General features: G+C 46.0%; 1 protein-coding gene across 3 annotated transcripts in view; it reads left to right on the forward strand.

The window, feature by feature from the left end:
* SLC24A3 (solute carrier family 24 member 3) overlaps positions 1-26,063 on the forward strand; it is a 183,029-nt gene that overhangs the window by 143,210 nt on the left and 13,756 nt on the right. For 2 of the 3 annotated variants that reach the window (XM_063327970.1, XM_063327967.1), the window contains exons 7-15: positions 5,210-5,284; positions 9,920-9,945; positions 11,619-11,672; positions 13,229-13,374; positions 16,290-16,450; positions 17,020-17,296; positions 18,934-19,100; positions 20,888-21,002; positions 21,905-22,017. In XM_063327970.1, coding sequence (XP_063184040.1) covers positions 5,210-5,284; positions 9,920-9,945; positions 11,619-11,672; positions 13,229-13,374; positions 16,290-16,450; positions 17,020-17,296; positions 18,934-19,100; positions 20,888-21,002; positions 21,905-22,017 — 1,134 coding nt within the window. The remainder of the gene's footprint in view (positions 1-5,209; positions 5,285-9,919; positions 9,946-11,618; positions 11,673-13,228; positions 13,375-16,289; positions 16,451-17,019; positions 17,297-18,933; positions 19,101-20,887; positions 21,003-21,904; positions 22,018-26,063) is intronic. The other variant, XM_063327969.1, reaches the window with a different exon arrangement.

Below are 26,063 nucleotides of genomic sequence, written 5' to 3' on the forward strand. Positions count from 1 at the left end.
CAGATTCTCTGCTTCTGGATGCCTTTTGACAAGCCCTTAATGAGAATTTAAATGCATTGAATGAAAACTTGAGGGAGCAGCATCTGCTGTGAAACCACCCAGTTGCCTGGCTGCTCCTCCCGTCCCCAGCCTAGCAGAGCCTGGCAGCGGTACATATTCCCTTGGCTTCCCATCTCTGAGGAGGGGGAAAGACAGGAGCGGGGAAAAGGGGCTTGTGTTTGCTGCCTGTTCTCTTAACCTGTCTTGCAGCATTGCCAGGTAAGGCTGTGTCAGTTTACAGTCATCTTTCAGGCTGTAGCTGGAGGTTAAAAGAAAAAGCTGTTTCTCCAGGAAAGAGCTTTGTGACTCTCAGTACAGCCTCATGAAAACTTTGTGGAGTGAAATTCCAGACCGGTGATTAATTTGGAAGCACCCTTGGACCCCAGAGCTGCACAGAAGGGCCTACCCAAACTAGCGACCATGATCGGTCCCACTTGCTTGTGGTGCAGTGCTGTAGGAGGCACGTTTGTATTAAAACTATGTCTAATGCATTAGAGACATTTGACCACTTTCCTTTAAAACTCATGAGAAATGTTTACCTTTACCCAAAAACGCATTCTGTGTGCCCGAAAACTCATTCTGCTGAGTGGCAATCTCTCTGCCAAGATCTAACATCAATGAACAAAACTACGCACGAGGAGTCAACAACACCGTGTGCTCCTCAGCTGTGAAGGAGATACTTCCAGCTGTGAGACACTGAGCGGTGGATTCCCCATCAGCACATCTCTGTTGATCTCCGTAGAGTCTTAAGGCTAATCACCGCAGGGATTGCCTTTAATCTTTTTACACCCTCACCCAAGCATTCCTGCCTCTCCACATTAACAAATTAAGTTATTAGCTCTTAATACCTGAAGATCTAGACCTTCTATGCCAGAGGGTAACAGAGAAATAAGATTAGGAAGATTGCTTCCAAAGCCTAGCATTTCCAGGCAGTGTGTGTAGCCTATCATTCAGCCCAAGAATGTCAAGCAAAGAATGGGCCATGAGAGGAGGATAAGCCCTGGAACAATTCAGAGTGAAAAAGGTCGCTGGAGAACGTGGATGTGCTTAGATAACGTTTGACATGCTTCCCCTGGAAGGTTGAGCAGAGAAAATATCAAGCAGCCCATACCCCTCTGGACTGCCTCGTGCCTTCGTTGGCAGCAGTAGAAGCACAAAGGTCCTTATTAAGGCAGCAGCAGCCATGTTCTGCATCACACACTTCATCTCGGGCCCATCACCGTAACGGGGAGAGCAGGCAAGTAGCAGGCTTTAAAATGGCCAGCTGCATTGCCTCCGCCAGCAGGTCTCTTCTGGATGGGAGAAGAGATTCTGCACAGCTAAGAGGAGAGAAATAATTTGGAAGAGCAGAAGAAAGAAGGGTCAGTTTTATACAGAGTAAATGAGGAAGCCCTGGGGTGGGGCATGGAGTATATTGCCAGAGGCCCTGGGTGCCCTGAGCTAATTTAGATGCCAAGAGCAGAAGGTGCCATTGTCTGATTTTCAGTGTTTTTCTTCCTGGTGGCTTATCTCCATGTGTGTGCTAGATGGAGGAGGTCGTGTGTCCTGCGTGGGGCTGCTGCTTCAGGAGTTCAGAACCGCGGAAATCAAACTGGAACTGATAAGGTCTTTATTTCTCTGCTCTCCAGCCCTTCAAAAAGGGAAATAAGCATTCTGAGTAGTAAATGTTATACATAAGAGTTTGCAGGCTGGAAGTTCATTAATGAGAAACCAAATATCTAATATGGGTCATTTTGCCATAGGAATGACGCTGCAGCTTGCAGGTGAGCATGCACTATGGGTCCTCATCTGTGTCAGACCCGTCGGGGGTTGCTCTGATTTAAGCCTGGACTAAAGAACTCTTCCTTTCAGCTCTAGGGATTCAGTCACCATTGTAGTAGTCAAGAGAGGGCTAATAGTCACTGGTCTGGAGTTTGGATTTTGGGTATTTCCTTCAAAAAGAGGAAATGTGTAGCCCGACAATCGCTGGTTTTACAACTGCCTCTTTATGCTGGGCTCCCAAAGGACCAGTTCTCCACTGGGTTACAGTATTGCTGATTTAAAACTCAAATTTGATCATGTTTTTGCCTAAGCTGATTGCTTCCCTGATTTCCTTTCTGCCTTGGTCTGCTAAACTGTAATTTAAGTGGTTTGCAGTGCATTAAGATTTATGTGGGGTCCTTGGTTTGCTGCAAGACTATATGGCACGACTTAGACATTCAGGGTCTTGACAGTTATAAACTAGAATACACGATTCTTGTCAGCAGGCTGAAAGCACTGCCATTTCCCTCAGTGCTAATTAGCTCCTTTTACCCTCGGTGCATGATTACCTTGTGTGCATGACTTTCCTATATCAGATTGTTCTCCCTAGTGATGAGATGGTTCAAAGACTTCAGTTAAACGGCTCACGCCCTAAGGAGAGCTGAGATTTAATTGCCCCATAGTTACTGCGTCAGGGAGACCTACTCGGATGTCTGTGAAATGCGAGCAGCCTGTGCAAGTCCCAGGCACGAGCACGTTCCCTTCAATCCAGTCTGAAATCAATACAGGAGTCCTTGCGATTCCCACAGTATCTTGGTCTATGACTTTTGCCCACTAGGTCCCTGCTAGATAGGTCCAGACACTTAAATGTAGCTTAACGTTCTCATGCAGGTGTCTGAGGAAAATTCCCTGGAAAAAATACTGCAGACTACCTTCAAGATTATTGTAGAATATCAAAGAACAGGAGAGATACTAGCTTGACTCATAGTAACCCGGACATCTTGCTTTCACAGATATGCTGTGCTGCATGGTGACCCCTTATACCCAGGAGGGAGTTTATTAGATAGAATAGTGACAGTTTCCAGCAAGCCTGCTCATACAGGGCTTGTCATTTGTTTCAGAAATGTTGTAACTTTTATTATGCAGAGCTTAAGTTTACAGCGATAAAGTCCCCACCAGCATCCATGCTGACGGAAGTGCATAGGACCTTAAGCAGCATCATAAAAGCTGGGTGGAATAATGTCAAATTATTTTATAAACTTCCTTACAAAAATTGCTCAATCAAAATGAAGGGACCCACTGTCTGTAAGACGTGAGATTTAATTAAGGATGTCTGAATAGAATTATGAACCCAGCTCCAGGTTTCCACATTTGGAAATTTCCATCATAAAGCATCTCATTCATCTATCCCTACATGCATTGAAATGTATTGTCAGCTGGTATAAATCTAATCCGACTCAAGGACTTTAAAGGCCTGCTTTTTTATTTTAGATAGGAGTTTCTTACATGTCAATGGTTGCATAAAGACACTTTACACTGGGCATAAATTACATCCACTTTAAAAAGCTATAGTATTAAGAGGCTGCAGAGATTTTTAAGTATAATGGTCAGCATCTTTTTACAGCATTTGTTTTGCTAGCAGTTCTGGAAAATTCCAATATTGTAAGAGTTAAATTGCAGAGAAATCTGGGAAACTGTTTTAGCTAGCACTCTGAAATAGGACCTTTTCTTAGATATCATAGAAATGAAAATGAAGCCACTGTTTGTTTGACTGAATTCACACACAAGCATGACTGGAGGATGTGGTCAGAAAATTCATTTATACATTCAGGGGCCAGATCCAAGTCAGTGTAAATTAGCCATCTCCCATCTGCCTCCTTGGGGTTTACACCCGTGAAGGATGTGACCCCCAGCGTTTGAAATGCACTCCAGAAATGGGAAATAAAGATTTGAGAAGAAGCTTCTACTGAGGGGACTTCCTAGGGCTGTGAATGATATAATCATACTGAAGACGTTACCACCACGTGATTGCTTTTAATCTGCCCGTTTGAATACTGTTAATGAAGTTAAAGGCTAACTTATTCACTGGTATTTTTTTCTTCTAAGATCTGAATTGCAGGCTCGTTCAGCCTACGATGATGATTCCTCCTCATTTCTGTGGCTTTGGAAGGTGTCAAGTGAAATGAACAGCACGGCAGTCCCATTTTATCCTCTGTTGCATATAAATTCCTGGGGTTTGTTCTTAATGCTTTGCTGGAGTGTTAACTTGAGTCCCAAAACCTGTGCAAATGCACACGGAGCTGTACTGATACCCATCAGTGTGGAGGGTGAAGCCGCGTCTCTGCCAAGGTTCAGACTAGCAGCACGCTGGGGATCTGGCTGCTCAGCGCTGTCGGACTCTTGTTTTGCAGTGTGACTTCTGTTGTCCAAGGAATCCCCCCCGAATGACCCCTTGACCCATCCTGAATGAGTCAGCATGGGTCAAGATGAGACTTTTAGCAAGGAGAAGCCCATCATCCAGCAGTCTAAAATTCCTGGAAACCCAGTGTATGAGATGCCAGCAACCAGACTTGCAGTAGATGTAGGCATGTGGTGGTAGGACAAGGATGGGGAAGACCCACATTGCTAGGCAGCAGCTGGGGACTGTGTCTGGTGGTGCTCCCCTGCCTACTGGACCATTGCAAACCTTGTGCTCTTGCTCAGCATTTCAGGCTCGTTTCCTCTCTCAAGGAAGGCAGGAGTCTCAAGGTTGGGGAAAAGTAATACAAGAAACAGATGTGAACCGTGGGGTGGGTGGAATCGAGTGGTCGCGTCCTGCCCCAAAGACTTGACAGGGCTGTTCATCTCCTGTGACCATTCATTGCGGAGCGTCAGCACTGGCACAGAAGGATCCTGCTGGTAAAGCTGAGCCCCACTGCCCCACACCTGCCTGTGGTTCAGCCACCGCCAGCTGCAGCACACAGCCAGACCTGGGGGACATCTCAGGCTGCAGGGACTGCTACTGCAGGCCCTGTGCTGTGTATGTGGGAGGGATTTCAGGGAGAAAGGGATCTCAGGTAGCCTGCTGAACACATGGGAAACTTCTTTGTCATCCATAAATACTTGGGATTTGATTTCCCTTTCCGTGGCTTTGACAACACTGGTGTGATCTGGCATGTCTGGGACTTTGCATGGAAGTCATCTGCTGCCCGTGACCTCATACCTTTTACTCTTCAGATTTAGCCATCAATCCCGCCATCTTCTTAGTGGCTGTTCCTCGAGCAGCTGCAGAAAGCCAGTGCGTTTCCTGGCTTGGGTCTCCTCTTCGTGTCCTAGTATGCGTGGGGACAGCTTACACAGAACGACGGGCTTAACTTTGGCACGCAATGTTAGCGTGGCAGTCGTGCTGGTGAGAGCCTGGCTGACATCCTCTCCTTACCTGTTTTCCCAGGTCGTTGCACTGTCGTCGTGGAGTCTCTTGAGAGATTCGATCTACTATACACTGTCAGTAGTTGCACTCATTGTGGTAAGTTTTTGAAAGTTATTTTTCTGGGGGAGCCCATGCCTACTTCCCCCTGTAAAGGGAATCTGCTAAGAAATCATAGTATTGTAGCTAAGATCCTAGCTCCAGGAGTCACACGGTTTTCTGCTTGGGGAAGAATGTACTGGTGATCTCCCTGGTTCCATACATAGAAAAACGTGGCCCAAGGGTAAGAGATTGAGGAGCGTCCAGAGATCCCAGAGTGATAGCTGGGGAGAAGTGCGTTGCTCCAGTCCCGCTGCGGCCGCAGGGTGCAGAGCTGAAACCCGGTGCTGTACCCCCACCGCCAGCTCTGGAGCGGTGTGTCGGTCAGTCCTCTCGTGACAGCCACCCTCACGCCTTCCTAGAAAAAGTCTAAAAGACCTGTAAGGAGGCAGCATTTGTGCCCAGAGGAAGGAGATCGTCAGCAACTGCAAAACATTAAAGTTAATCGGGGTAGGTCTCGTTTGGTGCACATTAGCACCAAATCCGCTGATGAAGGCTACAGTTTCAGTAATTCTTAGCATTGCTTCTATTCCAGCTTTCATCAAGCTCAGTAAGTACTCCCAATCTCTCAGAATTGGGCTATCCAGTGAAAAAATGTTCAGATAAAGACACTGCTGTCGGTTTAGCATTACCTTTGCAACCAATACCAAAGTCAGGAAATGTAAAGATTGAGTTTCCTGGTAACAGTTGCTACTTTGCTCTTTTTTTTTTTTCCTTCTTTTTATTTTTCCCCCAGCCTAGTCTAGGCCCTTAGATTCCCTAAAGAAAGGAAGAGTGATTTTGTGAGGTTAACTTCCACGTGTAAGCAAGAAGAGAACTTTAGAGTCAGAAGATAAACACTTCCATTTCTGATGTTTGTGCTACTTTTGTCAGTCGCAGTTTCAACAGTGTGTTTTGTCTTGCCTTCATTCTGCGCATACCTGTGTACTACGCGTATTCTGTAGGTCCAAAGGCAATCTGTCTAATCTCAAACGGAGGGTTTGCCTCAACGTGTTTGTACTTTTATTCCCCACACTGCAAGGTTAGCCTTTTTGCACCTGATGAAAAATAACTTTTCTACGTAATTATTAGCAATGAGCTGCAAAACAAAAAACTTTTTTTTTTTTGACAGCTTGACAGTAACCTCATACCAAAAGTGTTCCTGCACAACAAATTTGGCCACACCCACTAATTGTAATAAATTACATTGCACGAGCTTAAAGACATCTAGCAGGCGTTCTCTTAGTTTACTCCACAGGAAGCATGGCGAGCTGCCTGGCATTTAGCCTCCTGTTGTTTGGTTTGGGTGTTTCGTTTATTGCGTGATGGCAGGCAAGTTAAAAATCTGTTGAGTCTGTCATCAGTTTTTAAATTCGTACAGCAAGACAGGTTTTTTTTTTTATGGTTGGTTCATCCTTGAGTCTGTCATCAGTTTTTAAATTCGTACAGCAAGACAGGTTTTTTTTTTTATGGTTGGTTCATCCTTGTGGTCGTCAGCTGCTTCGGGATGTTGAGAACCACTCTGTGTTGTGTTCAGTGCACCCCTGAAATTCCCAGCTACGTATCCTATGTAATGAGAAAGTTGTATGGCTCATTAAACAGACATATCTGTTATCCTTAAGACTTTTCTCCTATACTTTATTTCTGTATAAGCCGTTCTGCGTAATTACAGAACTGCAGAAGTCTTTTTCTTTTGGGAGTGGACCCGATAATATCAGGATGCCGTTATTTTTTTCCTAAGCCTCGGGTTAGCTTCTCTCCAGTCGTTGCCCACTCTTCTACTCATCAGCTGGGAGGTTCAAGGTCTTCCATGCAGCCAGGGCAGCAGGACTGTGCAACTCTAGGCCTTAGTGGAGGCTTGAAGGCATTGCCAGAACTCTGATTCCCATGTTACAGCACTACATGGCTAATTGTGGCTTGGGAGATGTGGAGCGTGTCCCACTTCTCTTCAGCGTTACTCCACAGCAATCATTGCAAATTACTTTTAAACACCTGTTAGAAAAAACAGGGAGAGATGGGAGGAAGGGAAAACATTTTAAATGGTTAAAGATTTAGCTCCCAGCTGATTTACCAACCCTTTTATATGCCATATTGCTCCCTGGTTGATGGCAAATGAGGATTTTTCCTTTACGAGTCAGATGCTGCTTCAGTTTAAGAAGTTTCTCCTCCACTCACCCAGGGACCCTGGCTTCACAGTGGCTGGGATCTTTCCTATCCTTTTAAGGCAGAATCAAACTTAGGTGGCAGCACATTGTTACTCAAATACCAACTCTCCAGTCCCTGATGTCTCTGCTGGGAGACAAGCCACAGGCTCCGTGACCATGTGCGGTTCCCCCTTTGTTAGATTTCTGTGCGCCTTAAATTTCAGAAGGAGCTTAAGTGCTTTGCCATATAGGGATGATTTGCCATATCAGGGCATTGGGACTTCTTTGCAGCAGCTGAAGTACAGTCATCTTTCTTGAGGGATGGTATTGCTTTATACATTGCACTCCACTGGTGTCTTTACTGATCATAAATACACCTGAGGGGAAATAAATACATTCCTGCCAACGCTGAGATTCAGCAGCTTCCAAAACCTTGATATTCTGCTGGGTAAATCAATGTGACTTTGTCTCCTTCTATTTCCACTAGCCAAGTAATTGCAGTGCTGCAGTAATAAATAGCAAAGCGGTATAAACTCACCTGTTTGGTGCTGCAGGCCATTTGATAAGAATGAGTGAACTCTAAATCGCAGAGATTAGAAGCGGATAAACCACCCTTACCATACTTACCTCACCTTGATTCAGCCCTGTAATTTTTATTTTTTTTTAAGCTTACTATTACAAGGTTACCTTGTCTTCTGGTAAGGCTTGGCAAAACTGTTACTCTTCATTTCCCTTGAAGGGAGAAAGATGGCTATGTATCTTAACTTGAAGGGACGTGGTCAGAGTCATTAGTGACAAAAGTGGGACGGGTGCTATTTTTAATCACAAAGGTCAATGCCCATGCTTTCATGTCCCGTCACACCAACACATTGTAACCTAAAACAGGCCTTGTCAGATTAGATGACGGTGACTGGGAGCTGGAACTTAAAACATGCGTGTTGTTTTGTGGTCACGTTTTCTTCCAGTAACCAACATAACTATTGCTTGGTGCCGGCTGTCCCACAGGAGTTGATATTTACAGGCTCTAGAGCTGAAGGGAAGCGTTTCACTGTGCTTCCGGAGGCTTCTTCCCTTTCTCTCCCATTTCTCCGGTGCACTGCCGTGGTTGTCTTTCCCTACTGCAAATACGGCATTTCCGCCTCCCCGCGCAGCATCGAGCTGAAAGTGGGCGCGGATGCCTTGGAAGGACCGAATGGAAAGTGGGCTCCTCTCCGAGGCTGACGGGGTGGAGTGGCCGCCCAGAGGCTACAGGTTGCTGTGTGCGACCCCAGCTCCAACCTCCCGGAGAGGCCCCGCTCTGCCGTGAAGGGCTGGCCATTCTGGGCACCCTACACAGTGGCCAGTCAGCCTGGATGGTCCTCCTGCTGCATGACAAGCCGGGTGGCCTGGCCAGCGCTCCTGGCCACCCTGCATACAGGCCAGGTGGCCTGGCTGGCCCTCAGGGCCTTCCTGCTGCAGCAGCCATGGCAGGTGGGGTCACGGCACCACGGGTTGAGCCACGCTGAGGGTCCCCCCGCTCTTTATGCGGCAGCTGGGAGCGGCAGGGAGAGCAGCCCCCCACCAGGGTCCCTCTGAGGTGGAAGGAGAAGGGGAGGCAGAGGGGTGTTGCCAGCGAGGGAGGGTGGCAGCCCCCTCCGCTCGCAGCAGGGCTGGTGGTGGTGGTGGAGCCTGTAGTGGGGAAGGGCCCAGCTGTGGAGCACGGCAGCCACCTGCCGGTCACCTCCCAAATTCTGCCTCTTCACACCCCCCCCCGAAACCAGGCGTGGATGGGCAAACACCCTTCACCGTCCTGGCGTAGCGTTATTTCATCCCCAGCACGGGGCGTCTTAACGCACACGGGAAGAGACACATTACCAAGGGGGTTTGCGCAGCACTGTCACCGAAAGCTTCAGCATCCGCCTGCAGGCGCGCTAAAATGGCGATCGCAGTAGTTAAACTCAGCCAGTGTGGTGATCACGTGGATATTAAAGAAATCACAGAATGGTTCAGGTTGGAAGCGACCTTCAAGATCATCTAGTTCCAACCCCCCCGCCATGGGCAGGGACAACCCTGGGCACAGTTTTCAGCCGGCGGAATTTCACAGCAGCCGCGGAGCTGGCTGTAAATCTGCATACGGGTTGCCCAGTTGCCACCCAAGAACAGGCCAGGGGAAGAGGCCGTGTCTGTGGTGAGACCAGCCCTGCGGGTCAGAGGCAGGTGCAGCCCCTTCTCTGACTCACTTCTGTTTTCCCCTGCAACCGCTTCTGCTTCGCTGCCGCAATAGCCCTGGTTACACAAGGATCCTGTGGTATTGGGGAAGGAGTACCTGCCCGCCTTTACTAGGTGAGAGAAACTTAAGGGTTGAAAAGTTCAAAGGCTGGGCAGGAGGGCAGTGCCAAAACAGACCAGAGCTTAATCCCATTGCCTTGAGCCCTGGGTTGCTCTGCCCGCTCTGTTGCATGCTCAGGTGATGAGCTGTTTTCATCTGTGATTTCATGTATAACATGCCTATTTTTAAACCTTTTCTCCACAGTTTATTTATGACGAAAAAGTTTCCTGGTAAGTATATCCGTCCGTGGATCTCTTCTCTTTTCATTTTTTTCTGGTTATACCACAAAAACTGCAATAAGCGGGGCTCCTTAGGAGCGGAGGGGAAGGATAAAAAGGTCTGCAGGGCGATTCAGGCAGCAGATTCCTGCTGTGTGAGAAACCCCAGCACAAGATGGGTTAGAATAACTCATTTTCTGAGCTACAGAGGAGAGCATAGGGGAGCATTACTCAGACTGTTTCCTAATACAGCGACAGCAGTCGGTAGCCTCTGGCCACCCTGCAGCAGTCCAGGGATGGCGATGTGCTCAGCAGAGGCAGAGACTGCTGCTTGGGTGTCAGTGTGACAGGGATGTCAGCCCGCCTGGGAATGGAAAGGGCCACCCAAGCAATCATAAATAAGTGTGTTCCAATATTTGGATTTTTAATAATTTAAAAAGCAAAAGCTCCTAAGGCAATATTAAAGAGCAAATGACTGGTATAAAGAAAGAAAAAAAAATGTTAATATCTCCATGAACGTGCTTGAAAGTACTGCAGTAGGTATGGTAGGCTAGGAGGGCTTCAGACACTTTTAAAAGTGTACTTTCAGTTGTTTTGCTTTGATGGTTTTGTTTTCAGCACCTCTCAGGGCTTGTAGAGTGACAGTGGTAGCTTTGATTTCACTCACAGCCAGTATTATTTAGATTACAAGCACTAGGGGGAGTCAGGCTTTTTGGGTTGCGTGTTTTCTTAAACTTGTTCTCGCTGGGGGATTTATGTTTCATTTCAGAGAAGGATTTCTGAAACACTGAGTTTTGCAATGGCTTGTTTTTCTTTGTTTTGTTTTGTTTTTTTAACTAAAATTGACTCGAGGCCCAATTGTAGTTGACTCTGCCCTTCAACTGAAACACATCAATGAGGAAACCGAGTGTTGAACTGCCAGAAGCAGGGAATGAGATATTGATATAGTTAGTGCAATGTCTCAAAATCCTTAAAGAGAAAATGGCCTATGAGTTTTGGTATATAGCAGCCTGATAATGGATGATTTCCACAAGGACTAGCAGTTTGCCATAGGGGATTCTGCATAGGGAACTATGCAGAATACAGCATTTTGGTCAATGAAAAAGATATTACCTAAAAAAAAAATTCTGAAAGTCATAGTCTATTTTGTTTTCATAGAAATTTAATTAGTTTGACACAGAAACAGTGGAGGAAAACCCTGCCAATATCTAATCATGCCTGCCGCATTCTCAGTGGTTATGCAGCAGCAGTAGCGAAAGTGCAGCTGCCGTTGTTCAGGTTGTCTCAGCGTGCTCGGTGTGCTTTAGCATGCTCAGAAAGCCCAACGACGTGCTTTACACCTGTGCAGGTAGAGCAGGACGGCTGTTCCCTTCCCTCTGCTGCAGCCCCCACAGGTATTGTCCTTACAGATCTTATGTTGGGTGCGTGATTTGTTCACTAAGCTTCTGGGTTTAGTCACTTGTTCTTAGCAGATGGATTGATTTGGCCAAGTAAAACCAGAGCAGAAGTCAGGAAAACAAAGGAGGCATCACACATGCCCTTTTCTAGAGGTGTGTTAAGACAACCCAAGAGGGTCAAGCCTTTCTGCAACTTTGTGGTGTGACAGATGGGGGGAATGGCTGAACTCAGGCAGCTGACTGCCGTGCCTTGCTCTGATCTGTTTTCTGTGTTGCTCTTGTTTGCAGGTGGGAGTCCTTAGTCTTAGTGCTGATGTATGTCATCTACATCGTTATCATGAAGTAAGTCAAATGTGCCCTTGGTTTGTTTAGATTGTAAGGCTCCCTGCTCCAGTCCTTTTCCAGAGGTTGCAAAGGTAATTAAAGAGAGCTGCAGGCTGTGGGCAGGGCTTCCACTGCATCACCCAGCTTGCACACCAGCAGCGCCTCCAATAGTAGGGGTTAAAGCACCTTGCCCTGTCATGTACTTACCTGTAATTTATCCTGGTGAGGCAGGAAGAGGTTGCCTATCCCCGTAATATAGATCCAAGGATCAGACATCTAAAGGTGGGTGATGCTTTACGGATCATACCCTATGGGAACATACCAAGACTAATGCAGCAAGTCTGTGGCAGAGCAGAGAACCGAATCCATCTCTGAGCCCCACCAAAGCAGCCTCCTGTGACTTTGTTTTAGCATCCTTACTCAGAAATAAACACATGGGAGATCCCAGTCTACTTTTTATGGGTGCAAAACTCCGCAGCAATTTGTTCTTGCTTGCTTGGAGACAAGTGATAAAACTACAGAACAATCAGCATTGATTTTCTGAGCATCTGACTTGTGTAACTCCTGTCGCGCAAGTTCGTGCTAGCAAAGCTACTCTGTTCTGCTGTTTGGTTCCCCTCCTCCTGCCTTGTTTTTAAAAGCCAGTGGAAAGGAAACCCATATTTAAACTGGAACATTCAACAAAACCTACTAGCTGCCAAGCACACCAGTGGTCTTGTCTCAACAAGTAAGAGTAGAGATTTGTTTTGAAATGACGGATAGAGTAAATATTGTGAGAGGAATTCTCAGTGAGAACAGCAAAACACTCGGGCTAGGTTGAAGGGAACACGAGTCAGAATTCATCTCACTTCTAATAATTAGAAATTTTTTTTTAACATGGAGGGTAGCTTCACCCTTGCAACAATTTACTGACCAGCAAAACAGCCAGTTGTAATGTCTGACTCTAGAACGTGCTTTTGTTTTTTTTCTGAAAGCAATGCTGTCGTGTGAACAGATGTTTCATACCTTTTTGGTTATAGCTGGGGAGGTCGTCACCCTGGTTAGGGACCTCAGCCAGGTGTTCACAGTGGTCTGTCCTTGCCTTTGAGTATCGTGGTGAGATCCTCGGCTCATGTTTGTGTCAGCTCCTGGCTACTCTAAATAAAATGAGAAACAAAGATTATGGGTTTTTTTCCCCCCTAAGTTGAAACAGAACTTAGCATATGGTTGTGTGTTTCTGTGGTAGATCTTCACAGGTAAAACAACACTCACGCTCAGGTGTGATTATGTGATAAAAAGTAAGTTTGGACGATGACAAGTAATCATTATTTGCTATACAGTGTACTAATTACACATAATACATTCAAGATCCGTGTCTTGTAACTTTCGTAGCATTCTGGGTATGGAGAGGTTGCATTGTGTACAACGTGGAGCTCTGGCATACACACACTGTGGCTAGATTTCCTTAAAACCAGAGGGTTTTTCTTCCCTCCCTTAGTTGGATCGCGCAGGATATGAGTCTAGGAAAGGAAGAGCGTCGAGAAATCCACGTAGAAAGAGCAAAGGTACAGCTAGAGTTTGTTTCATTTGTGCAGGTACAACTCAACCATACATCACTGCTTTGAAAGGAAGACAAAAAACTCTGCAAATATGGTGAATGGTTTAGCAAATAACACGGAAATGGACGATAACAGCAACTGCGATGCCACAGTGGTATTACTAAAGAAAGGTAACTGTTCCAGTAAGTCACGCTGCTTGCTTGCATTATTCTGAATGTTTACAAGTTTGTCTGCTTAGTCATACGGTGTGGACTGCTTCTGTCGTATCAGCCATGAAATAGGCAGGGAGGTGGCCCTTTTGTAACCCTCCTGCCAGATGGCCGTAGCTTCTGTGCCTGAGGGCATGGCACGGTGACCTCAGCCACTGCATCCTTTGCTGCTGGAGGCAGCTCAGGCCTCCTCTGGGTAGTTCTTGCTGCTGGACAAGTGCCTGGCTGAAAGGACTCCTCCAGCTTCAAGCCTGACTTGCCCAGGGGCTACTTACTTAGGCTGTTACAGCCATGCCATTGTAAATCCTCCTGTGGGCGCTGTTATTCTGCACTGAAGATGCCCATTTACATCTAGTACCTCCAGTTAAATTTAACTCCATTCCAAAATGACATAAATTGAGCAGGCCCTAATTATACCAGCGTACACCTTTCCCTTGGTGAAGGGAGAGTGGGGACTCTGTGTTGGTCTAGGTAGCGTGCTCTTACTGCACATGCTGTCTTGAATGTGCACAACTTTTCCAAGTAAATGCTCTTGAAGTGGATGTCACTTTGGCTGAAATATGCCCCCGATTGACTTTAGTCACAATTGCATATAAAAATGGTTGTATTTCTTCAGCTTAAAAGAATTCACCCACTCCGTAGCTCAGCAGCAGTAGTTCGATATGTGCATTTGCAAGCGTGTGTTAAACTGTGTTTCCAGAGGACCTTTTTTTTTTATCTTTGCAACAGTCAACAAGCACGTGCAGTAACTGCTTGGGATTTATGTGCACCTATCCACAGGAATAACACACACCCCCTAGTCACTGGCTTAACTTGAGAAGGAGCTCTGGCATGTCTAAAGCAGTCCTGGTCTCTGGCTACAGATGGACTGCCCTTTTTGTTTCACTGGCCTAAAAAAAAAATAACAGAAGTAGATCTCTCTTAAACAGTGATTGAAAGACATAGTCTGTATACGGTAAGCAACTAAACATGAAATGTAGAGGGGGTTTATTTGCTGGCATCAAACCCTTTGAGTCAGCTATGGTGTTACTGCCCTATTGCTGAGGGAAGGCTTTTCTGAGTGCTCTGCGCTCTGGTTTGGGGAAGCTGCTTTTATGGGAACAGCTGTCTGTAGCCTGGGGCTCTCAACAGTGAAACTGTGCTGGCACTATGACCACACTCTGTACCAGTAAAGCTAGACTGGTAAAACTCTCCGTAAGCATAAACTCAGGCCTTACTCATCTAGGTTTACCCAGTGGCCGCAGGGTTACGCACAAATGAGGCGGTTCTGATTGTGGGATTTGGTTTAAATCTCTCCAGAATGCGTCTTTGCATGACGCTGCTCAGCTGCTGGTAATTTTTTGTTTTGGACACTTGCGGTTACTCAAACTGGCTGAGGAAGGAAGACAAAAGGATTGCTTCATTTTCTTGCAGATTGTTCCTATTTTTACTTGGCAGTGGGCCACCGGAGGTCCAGACAGGCAAGTGGCACTGCTGTGCACACCAGCCAGTAGCATGTGGTCACAAACAGCACCAATTGCAACAGGTTGCCTGAGGGTTTCAGACACTACTGTTCGTTTTCTGAGATCTTTTCTGAACAGAGGACCAAAAAGAATCAAACAGAAGGATTTCTGTGTTTGGGGCAGTTCCCCCAAGTGCCATGCAGGAAATGCCAGCATGGAAAAAGTCACAAGGAAAAGGTGTCTGGCTGTTTTGACTTTTTTGAATATGGATGACCCCACTTACCTACCCCAATCCATGGAAACCTTCTCAGTCAGAAAAAAAAAGTGACACTAAGGCCAAGGAGATACTCTTCTGTAAGACTAGCAGTGATGGCAATAAATAGTAATCATTGAACCATAGAATTGTCTAGGTTGGAAGGGACCTTTAAGATCATCGAGTCCAACCATCAACCAACTGACAAAACCATCACTAAACCGTGTCACTAAGCACCACATCTACCTATCTTTTAAATACCTCCAGGGATGGCGATTCCACCACTTCCCTGGGCAGCCTCTTCCGGTGTTTGATAACCCTTTTGGTGTAGAAATTTTTCCTAATATCCGGTCTAAACCTCCCCTGGCGCAACTTGAGGCCGTTTCCTCTTGTCCTATCATGAATGATTGCCTGTGTTCAGCGCTGATTTTAATATACCAAAGTGGAGATGTGTCAGGGAAGACTTCAGGTTTTCCTGCTGCCAAGTGCCAGTCCTGGTCCAGAATTCACAGGCTGAGGTGAAAAGTATAGGCACTGGCACCGTGTCACCCCAGAGGCAATGGGCACTGGCACTGTGAGCCAGCTGGAGCGTAATTCAGGTACCTGCCCCTGTCTCCTCATTTCTTTGCTCCTGCACTGTGGGTCACACCCCACGGACTGGCACATGTGCTTGCTGCCAGGTTTGATGGCACCTTCCCAGCTATGAGCTGCAAGCCCAGGATGCAGGGACCCACTTTCCATTGGCATTGGCACCCTCCAGGAACACAGTGACAAGTTCCTCACCCCTGTGTACAGTTAACGATGGGTGAGGATACTCACAGAAGTGCAGATTATAACAGTGGAATTAATGCAGATTTACTACAGCACCATTTCTGCCTTGGTGGAATAGCTGCTGTGGAGGCAGTGATCTGCCTAATGCTGGCCTGTGATGAACTGCGCAGAGCAGATTTAATTCTCTGTAATGAGCGTGAGTGGAGGTACCATGTTGGCAATTTATTTAAGGACAGAAGTGTAGGATGTGTAAAGACAGAAAATAAGGACAGCAGAGGCATATTTTGAATGGTAGTAGCTGAAGGAATGGTTCTTACAAAGGACTTGTGGAATCCGTAGGTTTATTCTTTGGAGAGCCATGTAGGGCACAGAGGGAGACTGCTGGAAGATGATCTCAGTTTCTCTTTGTTCCTTGGCTGCAGGAAATTTCCACCGTAAAGCCTCAGTGATCATGGTGGATGAGCTGCTGTCTGCCTACCCACACCAGCTTTCATTTTCCGAGGCTGGGCTCCGGATCATGATAACTAGCCACTTCCCTCCCAAAACACGTCTCTCCATGGCTAGCCGCATGTTAATCAATGAGGTATGTCTTTTATCTCCCCCTACCTCCTCTTCTTCTGAATTTGCCTTTTCCTGTAGCAGTGTCTGGGTCAAAATGGAACTCTTGTGTTTCTTCTGGATCCCTGATAGCGTCTTCCCAGATTTTATCCTTCTGACACCAACTTCAACCCTTGCTATCAGTCCCCGTGGAGATTTTCGCAGAGAAAGTTTCAAGTCATTAGTGGTTATGTTACCTGTAACTGTTGCTCACAGGAGGTGCTGCCAGCATTGATCCAACATTAATATCACTTGCACTTATTTAATAATTATATAATAATAAGTGCAAGTGACCGAGTCTGTACTTAGTCTGGCCCTAGTCTTGGAGTACTCCTCGAGTCAATTCTACAGCCACTGGTCCTTCTCTTATAAAAGTTTTATATGTGAGATTTATCTAGTCATCTGCTAGCAAGCATCATGTTATACTTGATCAAAATTCATCCCTTTTGCTTTTAAAGCCAAATTTTTAACAAACTCTGCACATCTCTCTCTGTTCCTCCTTTGCTCTTTAAAAAAAATCTGTCTTTCAGTAAGAATTTGTGCCTGTATTTGCAGAGACAAAGACTGATCAACAGCAGGACTTACACCAATGGTGAGTCAGAAGTAGCCATCAAAATACCTATCAAGCACGTGGTTGAGAATGGAACAGGCCCCAGCAACTCCGCCGAGCGGGGTGTGAATGGCACACGGCGGGACGAAGACATGGCTGAGGCTGGGAACGAGACAGAGAATGAGAATGAGGATAACGAGAACAACGAAAACGATGAGGAAGAGGAAGAAGATGATGACGATGATGACCATGAAGGGCCATACACACCTTTTGACCTACCCAGTAAGAAAATCCTGGGTTTGTGTTGTTCCAGAAAGCAAAACTCTGTTTGGGTATGCCAGAAAGCATTGCAGATGTGTGTTGAGGTAGAAGTGTCTCTGAGAGCTCTCATCAGCCTGCACCTCATAGTGTAGCTCCTGGTCACAGGTAAAAGATGAGAGGAACTGGGAAGCAGCAGGAACTTCTCAGGTTGCAGACTCCTGGGCTTGGACACACCTCTGCTGCTGCTCGTGCATTGGCCCAACGCTGCTGTTGCAGTCAGAAGGGAAAGGCAGCAATCTCCATGGGGTGGTTCCTCCCTCAAAACCTGGGTCACCCTCACCAGAGAGGCCCATCTGTCTCTGCTGACTGCAGAGGAAGCCGAGGATGGTGGGGGCTGCTGTCAAGGTGCCTGAATGCAGGTCAGATGTGTCTGCACCTAGGTCTTACCTTTGCTGGGAAATGAGGTGCGCTCTTACCTTTGTGGTAAGTTGTAGTACTAGTGGAGACAAGGCAGCGGTGGTGCTGGTGTGGAGAGACAACAAAAGAAGGTCCTTGGGTGCCTCTGCTTCCTGCTCTTAACTAGGCACAGCCACGGTGTCTTCTCAGTGTTTCTGGAGGGCTTAGAAAGTCAGAGCAGCTGCGTGACTTGGGAAAAACCACACGTGCCTCAGGTTGCTGAGCACTGCGCCTGCAGGATGAAGCTCTCCTTTTTGCCAAGTCCCTCCCTCTTACCCCATCAGGGCTCGAGTCCCGGGATGATTAAAACGTATCCCTGCCTTACCTTTGACTCACACTTGACACAGCTGGTGAGATCTGTGTTGTTGCTGGCAAGATCTGCTGTGTTGCAGACAAGCCAGAGTACTGTAGGGACTGGCCCTGCCCTTTACAGGTGAGATATGTTTTGGGGAACTCATGTTCAGATCTCATCACTCAAACAACATAGCTATAGTTCAAGGAAGGAAAAAACCTGAGCCTTGAAGAGAGTAATTTAGGTGTCCTATGGACTATGACACTAGATTCATGGTATGGGAAAAGTTGTCACGAGCCTCTGGAGATCCCTTGTTCAAACCCCTGCTCAGAGCAGGTTGCCCAAGGCTGCATCCAGTTGAGTTTTGATTATCTATAAGGATGGAGATCCGACAGTCTTTTTGGGTGCCTGTTCCAGTGTTTGACAACCCTCACGGTAGGGCAAAAAAAAAGAAAGCGCAGAATTTATGGTAGCATCTGTTCTGAATTTCCCTTATTGCAAGTTGAGTCCGTTGGCTCTCATAAGTCCCTTTTGCGTTTCTGCGAAGGGCCTAGCTCCGTCTTTTCTGTACCCTCCCATTAGGTGGTTGAAGATGGATCAGTTCTCTTTCCAGAACTTGCTTTTTATGTGGTACCTGTAAGAACTTGACCCAGGGAGGGTAGCAAGTGTGCTCTGACCCGTTACTTAACTCTCAGGGAGGCACTTCATACTCCTCCTCTCTGCCCATCCCTGCCCTCCCATCTCTGCCATCACACCATGATATCCTGAACAAGGAATGTCTTGTCCCTATCTGTTTGAATAGCACTTAGGTTGAGGTGTTGCTGGCATCTTGCTTGTTATTAACAAAATAATAACATTCTGGACTAAGGGAGACTAGAATTGTGATTATTTCCCTTTTTTTGTTTTACAGCTGGCAAGATAGAAATCTTGAAGTGGCTTTTTACTTGGCCATTGAGTTTTGTCCTGTACTTCACAGTGCCCAACTGTAACAAACCCCACTTGGAAAAATGGTTCATGGTTACTTTTGCTTCTTCTACCCTCTGGATTGCAGCTTTCTCCTACATGATGGTGTGGATGGTACGTACCAACTAAAGCAGAAACCACAGCCTGGGAGGGGCAACAGCAGTGGTTTTTGACAGCTTAGAGAAATTTGTAGAAAGCTCTACATACCTGAATTTTTAAATGAGAAGCCTTAAGCCTGCTTCCATTTCTATTAGAGTGGTCCACACTGAGAGAAGAAAATTAGGGGCCGGTAACCATGGCCTTTGAACTTCATTCATGGCTGGAATTTCACCCAGGTTCTTTAACATGGGAAAAAAATTACACTTACACCAGTTTAACACCTCCTTCTTGTGCAGGGCGGTGTAAAGAGGCCCTGGTGCTAGTAAGAATCTGGCCTCAATAGCTTTTCCTTTTCTTGGAGCAAGCAAGCTTGAGAGACGGAGTTGTGAATGACGAAACTTGGAACTCGGCATGAACAAAAGCATGACATTGAGCCAAATTCTTGCACAACTACTCTGGTTAACAGGAACTTAATTCTACCTCATTATCCTAAAGGTAGAAGTGGATAAATAAAAAGGAACACAAGGAAATACACGCATAGTTGGACTGTTCACAGGGGACAAGTTTTGTGCACTGACTGGGTCATTGAGCCTTTTAGCTTGCTGCAGGCCTCACTACATGATATGTGTAGGTAAAAAGTGTAAGTCATCCTCGTTAGGATTACAGTAACACTGCAGCATGGATTGTGTTTCTTTTGGGGCGGTCTGTACTCTTAAGCAGAATCAGACAATGATGGAGCATCGGCATCAGGAGAAGGTCTAACAAGGGAAGCCTGGGTCTGGGCTGCTGCACTTTTGATGGGGTGCACGATTCATGGTCTGCGTCGGCATGGGACCCGAAGAGCGTGGAGATGCCTCGCTAAAGCACTGGCAGCTGCTTCCCTGCTGGGAAGGGGGAGGCAGCAAAAAAATCTTCACTGCCTTCACAGTTCGTTCTTGTACTAAATGCAAAAATGAATGCCAGGCTTTTCCCTAGGAACTAATCAAAGCAGTTACAGAAGACGGGTTTTTATTTTGTTTTGTTTTCAATAGCCCATGTTACCCTGAAAAGAAAACAGAAGGTTACTTGCTGCTTTTCATCTGCGAGGATGAGCTGTTTTTCAAGAAAAAAAGCTATCGCAGCTTTCCATAGCTGAAATACCAGAGCCCACTGGGTCACTGTGTTGCTTCTAACATATGGTTCACATTTCTTGGAGTATGCTGCAGAGAGTTCAGAAGAGCAATTAAATGTGGCTTATAGGAAATGGGTGTCATTAGACAAAGGCATCCAAAATTTTAAAATATTAATCAATTTGAAGAGCACTAATTTATCGTAGATAAGAGTTTATAGCAAAGGAAAGAGGAAATTAAAGGTATCTCTTCTCTGCCAATAGGAGTTGTTTGCAGTCACTTGGCGATATGTCCCTGCATATAGCGTTCTCGTAGTATAATGAACCATGGGGGTGGTTTAGTGTCTGCTTAGCTATTATTTGTATATAATAATGTCTGCAAACTTCAGCCAAGACAAGGAGACTGTTACACAGGGTAGTGGGCCACCATATAGTCTCTTTTCCAGGTTAGTATCAGAAAAATTATGGATGAAAGGTGTGAAGCAGCTAACCACAGGGAGTACAAAGCACGTCATTGCTATGCTCTGCCAGGGGATGAATATACCAAAAGAGCCTGTCACTGCTTCTCTTTAAAGAAAGTGTGAGTTTTCGCAGAGCAGTGAACTCTGTCTCACAGCATCTTGCAGAATTGGGCCAAGCTGCTCTCTGATTTTAATTCTTGTAAACAGCTTGACAGTTTATTTCCTGTCCTTAGGTGACAATCATTGGCTACACACTGGGAATTCCAGATGTGATCATGGGCATCACTTTCTTGGCAGCTGGAACCAGTGTGCCGGACTGCATGGCAAGCCTTATCGTAGCAAGGCAAGGTAGGTTCATCACAGAGATGTTATACTGCTATGGAAGTATTTCCTTCTGTCCTCTTCCTCTTTAGGTAGCGCAGATGTGTCCTGAATGTGAAAACATACAGAGCCCTTTTCCTGATGCTGAAATTTGAAACAAGAACCAAGAAGGAAATTCATTATGTTGCTATTACGAAGCAGCTAATATGTTCTTAATGATGGTGCGGAACAAATTTTGGCACTACGGTCAACTACAAGCCTTCCCCAAAAGTCACAATGTTTTCCTTAATTTAAATATCAATGGTATAAAATTGTTCAAAACATGGCATAAGGGACTTTCAGGTCACTTTCCAGCTTGTCTCCACAGTCATAAGGACTGGAAGATAGTTCTGTTTTTAATGAAACTCTTTGAAACTCCTTTTTTTTTTTTCCCTTGTGACTCCAGCAACAGGTGTTTTAAGAGAAAAAGAAAGTTGTCAGTACTGCTTTGGGGAACAAAAACAGTGGCTCTTCGTTGAAACAACTGGCTGCTTAATAAATAGACTAACTGAAGACCTAATCTAATCAGTCCAGTATAGAAACTCATGTGCCATGGTTACATTAAGCATCAAAAGCCCCACTGAGCATGGCACAAGAGTGCCAGTGGGCTGCAGCCAGCACAGCCAGTGGCCAGGGTCCCCACAGCAGTGGAGGATTAGTTGTGGGAAGTTCTCAGATGATCCTAGGAGGTGGATTCAGGCCCTTCAACCCTGCTAGCCTTGTGTGATGGGGTGGTGAAAGGGAAGGAATGGGATGAGTGAGATCTCCTTTAACTCTTTGCCTTACTCCTTGGAAATTGTCTGGATTAGCTCAGATTAATGTATTTCTGTTTAAAAGTTGAAAGACTTCTCTGAGACATGTTTGATTGTACATGGTTTCCATTCCTGCAGGTATGGGAGATATGGCTGTGTCAAACTCCATCGGAAGCAATGTTTTTGATATTTTAATTGGCCTAGGCCTCCCGTGGGCTTTGCAGACCCTAGCAGTGAATTATGGATCATACGTAAGTCCTACATTAGTTCATATGATTCTTTTTTAATTTTTTTCTTTAAGAAAACAGACCTATTTAAAAAAAAAAGTCCAAAATTCTGTGGACTGGACTCTGTTACAGTTTGGGATAAGTACCAAGTAATTGTCAGTGGATGTTCCCCATCCTTTGGAGGACAGGTACTTCCATTTCTTCCTTAAAGGCAGTCTGTGCTGAAATAAGCCAAGTCACTAGAGTATATGGTATTTTCACGCACTTGAATATATTCCAATTAAGGAGAATTATCCTGTTTTTAATAAGACAGAGGGGATAAACACATAGGTGAAAATTAAAGCATAGAGAAAACCTCTAGGGCCTTTGGTAAGAAAAATTCTAGCATGGTTAAACTGTTAACACACTGTAAGATGAAGGAAGCGGTTAAATAACTGGATATTTCAGAGCATGACCATCATCAGGAAACACTGCAGAGCTTTCCTGTTTGAGAAAATCTACCCAACACCAATGAAACTGTCCTTTACTTCCCAAATGACAAAAGAGCCACCCCCCTGTCCCCAAAGTTGTTTGCAAGCTCCCTTCTGACAAGGCAGAGGAGGAGATGCCATGAAGTCCTAGAGGGAACTCGCTGTTGCTATTGCTGTTAGCTGGACAACGCTCAGACAGCAGTGTAGGACAGAGGAAAGATTGTTGATTACAATCACTGAGTAAACGCAAAGTTAAAGGACTGGAGAATCACAGAATTGTTGAGATTGGCAAGTACCTCCGGAGATCATCTGGTCCCTAGCCCTCTGCTCAAAGCAGGGGCAGCTAGAGCAAGATGCTTGGGACCATGTCCAGTTGGGTCTTGAATACCTCCAAGGATAGAAACTACACAGTTGCTCTCAGCAGCCTGTTCCGGTGTTTGACCACTCTCACAGTAAAAGAGCATTCTTACGTTTAAATGCAATTTCTGTATTTAAAATTGTGCATGTTATCTCTTGTCCTTTTAATGGATACCACTCCGGAGAGTCTGGCTGCACGTTGTCTTCTTCCATCAGGTATTTATACACATCGATAAGATTCCCATGAATCTGCTCTTTTCCGGGCTGAATAGTCCCAACTCTTTCAGCCTCTCTTTGTATCTCAGGTGCTGCAGTCCCTTATATCATTCTTGTGGGCCTTCACTGGACTCGCTCCAGTAAGTCTGTGTGTTCCTTGTATTGAGGAGCCCAGAACTGGACCAAGCACTCCAGATGTGTCTCACCAATGCTGAGTAGAGAAGGATCATCTCCCTCTACCTGCTGGGAGTGCTGCTTCTAACGCAGCCCAGGATGCTGTTGGTGCTCCATGCCACAAGGGTGCATTGTGAACTTTAGCTTGGTGTCCACCAGGATCAAGAGGTCTTTCTCTGCCAAGCTGCTTTCCAGCTGGTCAGCCCCCGCACGTACTGATGCGTGGGGTTATTCCTTCCCAGGTGCAGGACTTTTCATTTCCCTTTGTTGGTGTTCGTGAGTTTCCTGCCTGCAGATTTCTCCAGCCTGTCCAGGTCCCTCTGGATGGCAGCACAACCCACTGGTGCATCAGCCACCCCTCACAGTTTTGTACCAGCTGCAAACTTGCTGAAGGTGCCCTCTGCCCCATCATCCAGTTCATGAATAAAGACGTTAAGCAGCGTTGACCCGTGGGGTAAACGACTACTGACTGGCCTCCAGCTGGACTTTCAGCACAGCGGTTTGGCCAGTTATCAGTCCACTCCACTGTCCACTTATTTCATCTGTTCTTCCTCTGTTTGTCTACGAGTATGTTTGAGAAACAACGTCAAAAAGCCTTGCTAAAGTCAACATAAACAACATCTGTTGCTCTCCTCTCATCCAGCAAGTCCACCTCATCGTAGAAGGCTATCAGGCTGGTAAACATGATTTCCCCTGCTTAAATCTGTAGGTCTGCTCACAATCACCTTCTTGTCCTTCATATGTTTAGAAGTGGTTCCCAGGATTATTTGCTTCATCACCTTCCCAGGTATCAAGGTCAGGCTGACCAGCCTGTAGTTCCTGGGATCTTCCCTCTCTTTGAATATAGGTGTGACAAAAGGAAGCAATGCTGTAGGAAGAAAATCCCTTTCTTCAATGAGCAACTTATCTGTAGCTCATCTATATTTTTGCGGAAAAGGATGAAAACAAGTGACTGAAGAGAAGCAGCCAGCTTTCATGGAGGCATAACAATGTCACTACTGTTTTGCACACCCAAAATGATCATTGTACAGCGTGATCACGTGGTTAGAGAAGGCAGTCTTGGAAACAGCCCCACAATTAGCAAAGAGAGTTTCCTCAGTTTTCACTTGCAGTTCCTGGATTTCTGTCTAAATCCTTGGATAATTGGACTTCAAAACAAAACAAGCCCCCTCCCTTCATCCCCCACATTATTAGTCATTAATTATTTAAATATTACTAAGTTGCCAGAAAAGGCTTGAGTTAGCTGGGTCAGGTGTAGCCTGGTGACAGCTTTAAGAGCTACAAGGTGCTGTTAGTTATTCAGGGAGCCCTGCTGATGTGCCTGGCACACGGAGGTCAGCAGGGGCAGAGGACAAGGAGCTCCTGCTCCCTGAGGGTCCATAGGGCTGAGCCTTGGGCTGCTCGCACAAGCAGGGCCTGCTCACTGTGCGGGGGTTCGCAGGCTCGGGCCAACCTGCTTGTCCGCTAAATGTGACTGGGAGTCAGAAGCACTAGGTAATTTCTGAGCTAAGAGTGACAATTTAGCTCTGCTCCTTCGGTATTTGGTAGGATCCAAATTTGTCCTTGTAGCATCTCCTCCAAGAGAGGAACTCCTCAAAGCCATTGTGATGCCCCTGTCTTGCGTACAGAAGGAAGGAGAGATTTGTAAAAGACAAAAAGAGCTTGCTTGTTCGTGATTGCTTTTGCATAGCCATCCAAAACCACGATTGCCTCCCCAGAATGTTTAATAGTAGAGGGCTGTGGCAAGGTTAAGCTTTTGCTGAAAGTAGAGAGTAAATGCATTTTATTCAATAAGCTGTTAAGGCAGTAATAGCTTTTGTGGAAGCCAAAAAAAAGTAGACTGTTTGATTTGAAAGTTAAGCTTTAACACGGAAGACCGTCCTAGAAGACCTCTCCAGCCTTATTTTTCTGGAAGTCTAAACACTCAAAGAGTATGGTATTTCTCTAATATCATACTCCGTAAAATTTCTACGTATCTCTTATTCCAGGCTGCCTGACTCAGAATCCTCTGTGGCCAAATCTTGCTCCCTGTTAATGCTGGTGTCAAGAGTTCTGGCGTGTTGCTGTGCAGAACTGGAGAAGAGGGTCTGCTCCCTTTTTCTTTCCCTTTGCCTCTGTGCTGCAGTGTGCACATGCACGTGGCAGTGTGACGTCCTGTGATTATGCACATTCTGAACTTTCTCAGCCGCGTGCGGTAAAGCGGCTTCACACACTAACCAGCCAAGTAGCTGCTCCCAACCAGAAGGAGATTCGTGGGGTTTCGTTCTGAATGTCAAGAGCAGTCTCGCTGCCAATGGCACTTTCAGCTGCGGTAGCACCTTTCGTAGGATGAGCTTGTGTTTGAGCCTTCCTTAAACTCCCTGAGGGCAGGTGGGTGTTTCAGAGCCCATTTTACAGAGGGTGCATTTTGATTTGAGGTAAGCGGAGAGCTTTGGATGAGATACAGCCTGCAAGCTTGTGGCTGGTTGTGAAACATCGATATATTGAAAGCATTGTCCTGCAAGGTCCTGGTTATTGCATAGTTTTGTCATATGCCTGGCAGCAACCACAAGAAGCCCGATGCAGAATCACGACTTCTTGTTTAAACAAGTTCAGTCTATGAGATAGTGCCTGAGGGGGAAAAATACAGCTTGTGATCTAATAGATAAGACAGGAGAAGAGCAAGAGGGGACCTGTCGAAGAGAGACTAATGGACTTGCTGCAGGTCACACAGTAGGTAAGTGGCAGAACTGGAAAGAGACTGTGAATCTCTCGAGACACATCCTGGTGCTGGGTTGCTAAATCACAGTCATTTTGCTTAAGTGCCTTTCCCAGTTCCGACTGCTCCTTTCCCAGGCCCGTTGTCAATGGATG

Source organism: Chroicocephalus ridibundus, chromosome 3, assembly GCF_963924245.1.
Source record: "Chroicocephalus ridibundus chromosome 3, bChrRid1.1, whole genome shotgun sequence".
Classification (NCBI taxonomy): Eukaryota; Metazoa; Chordata; class Aves; order Charadriiformes; family Laridae; genus Chroicocephalus; species Chroicocephalus ridibundus.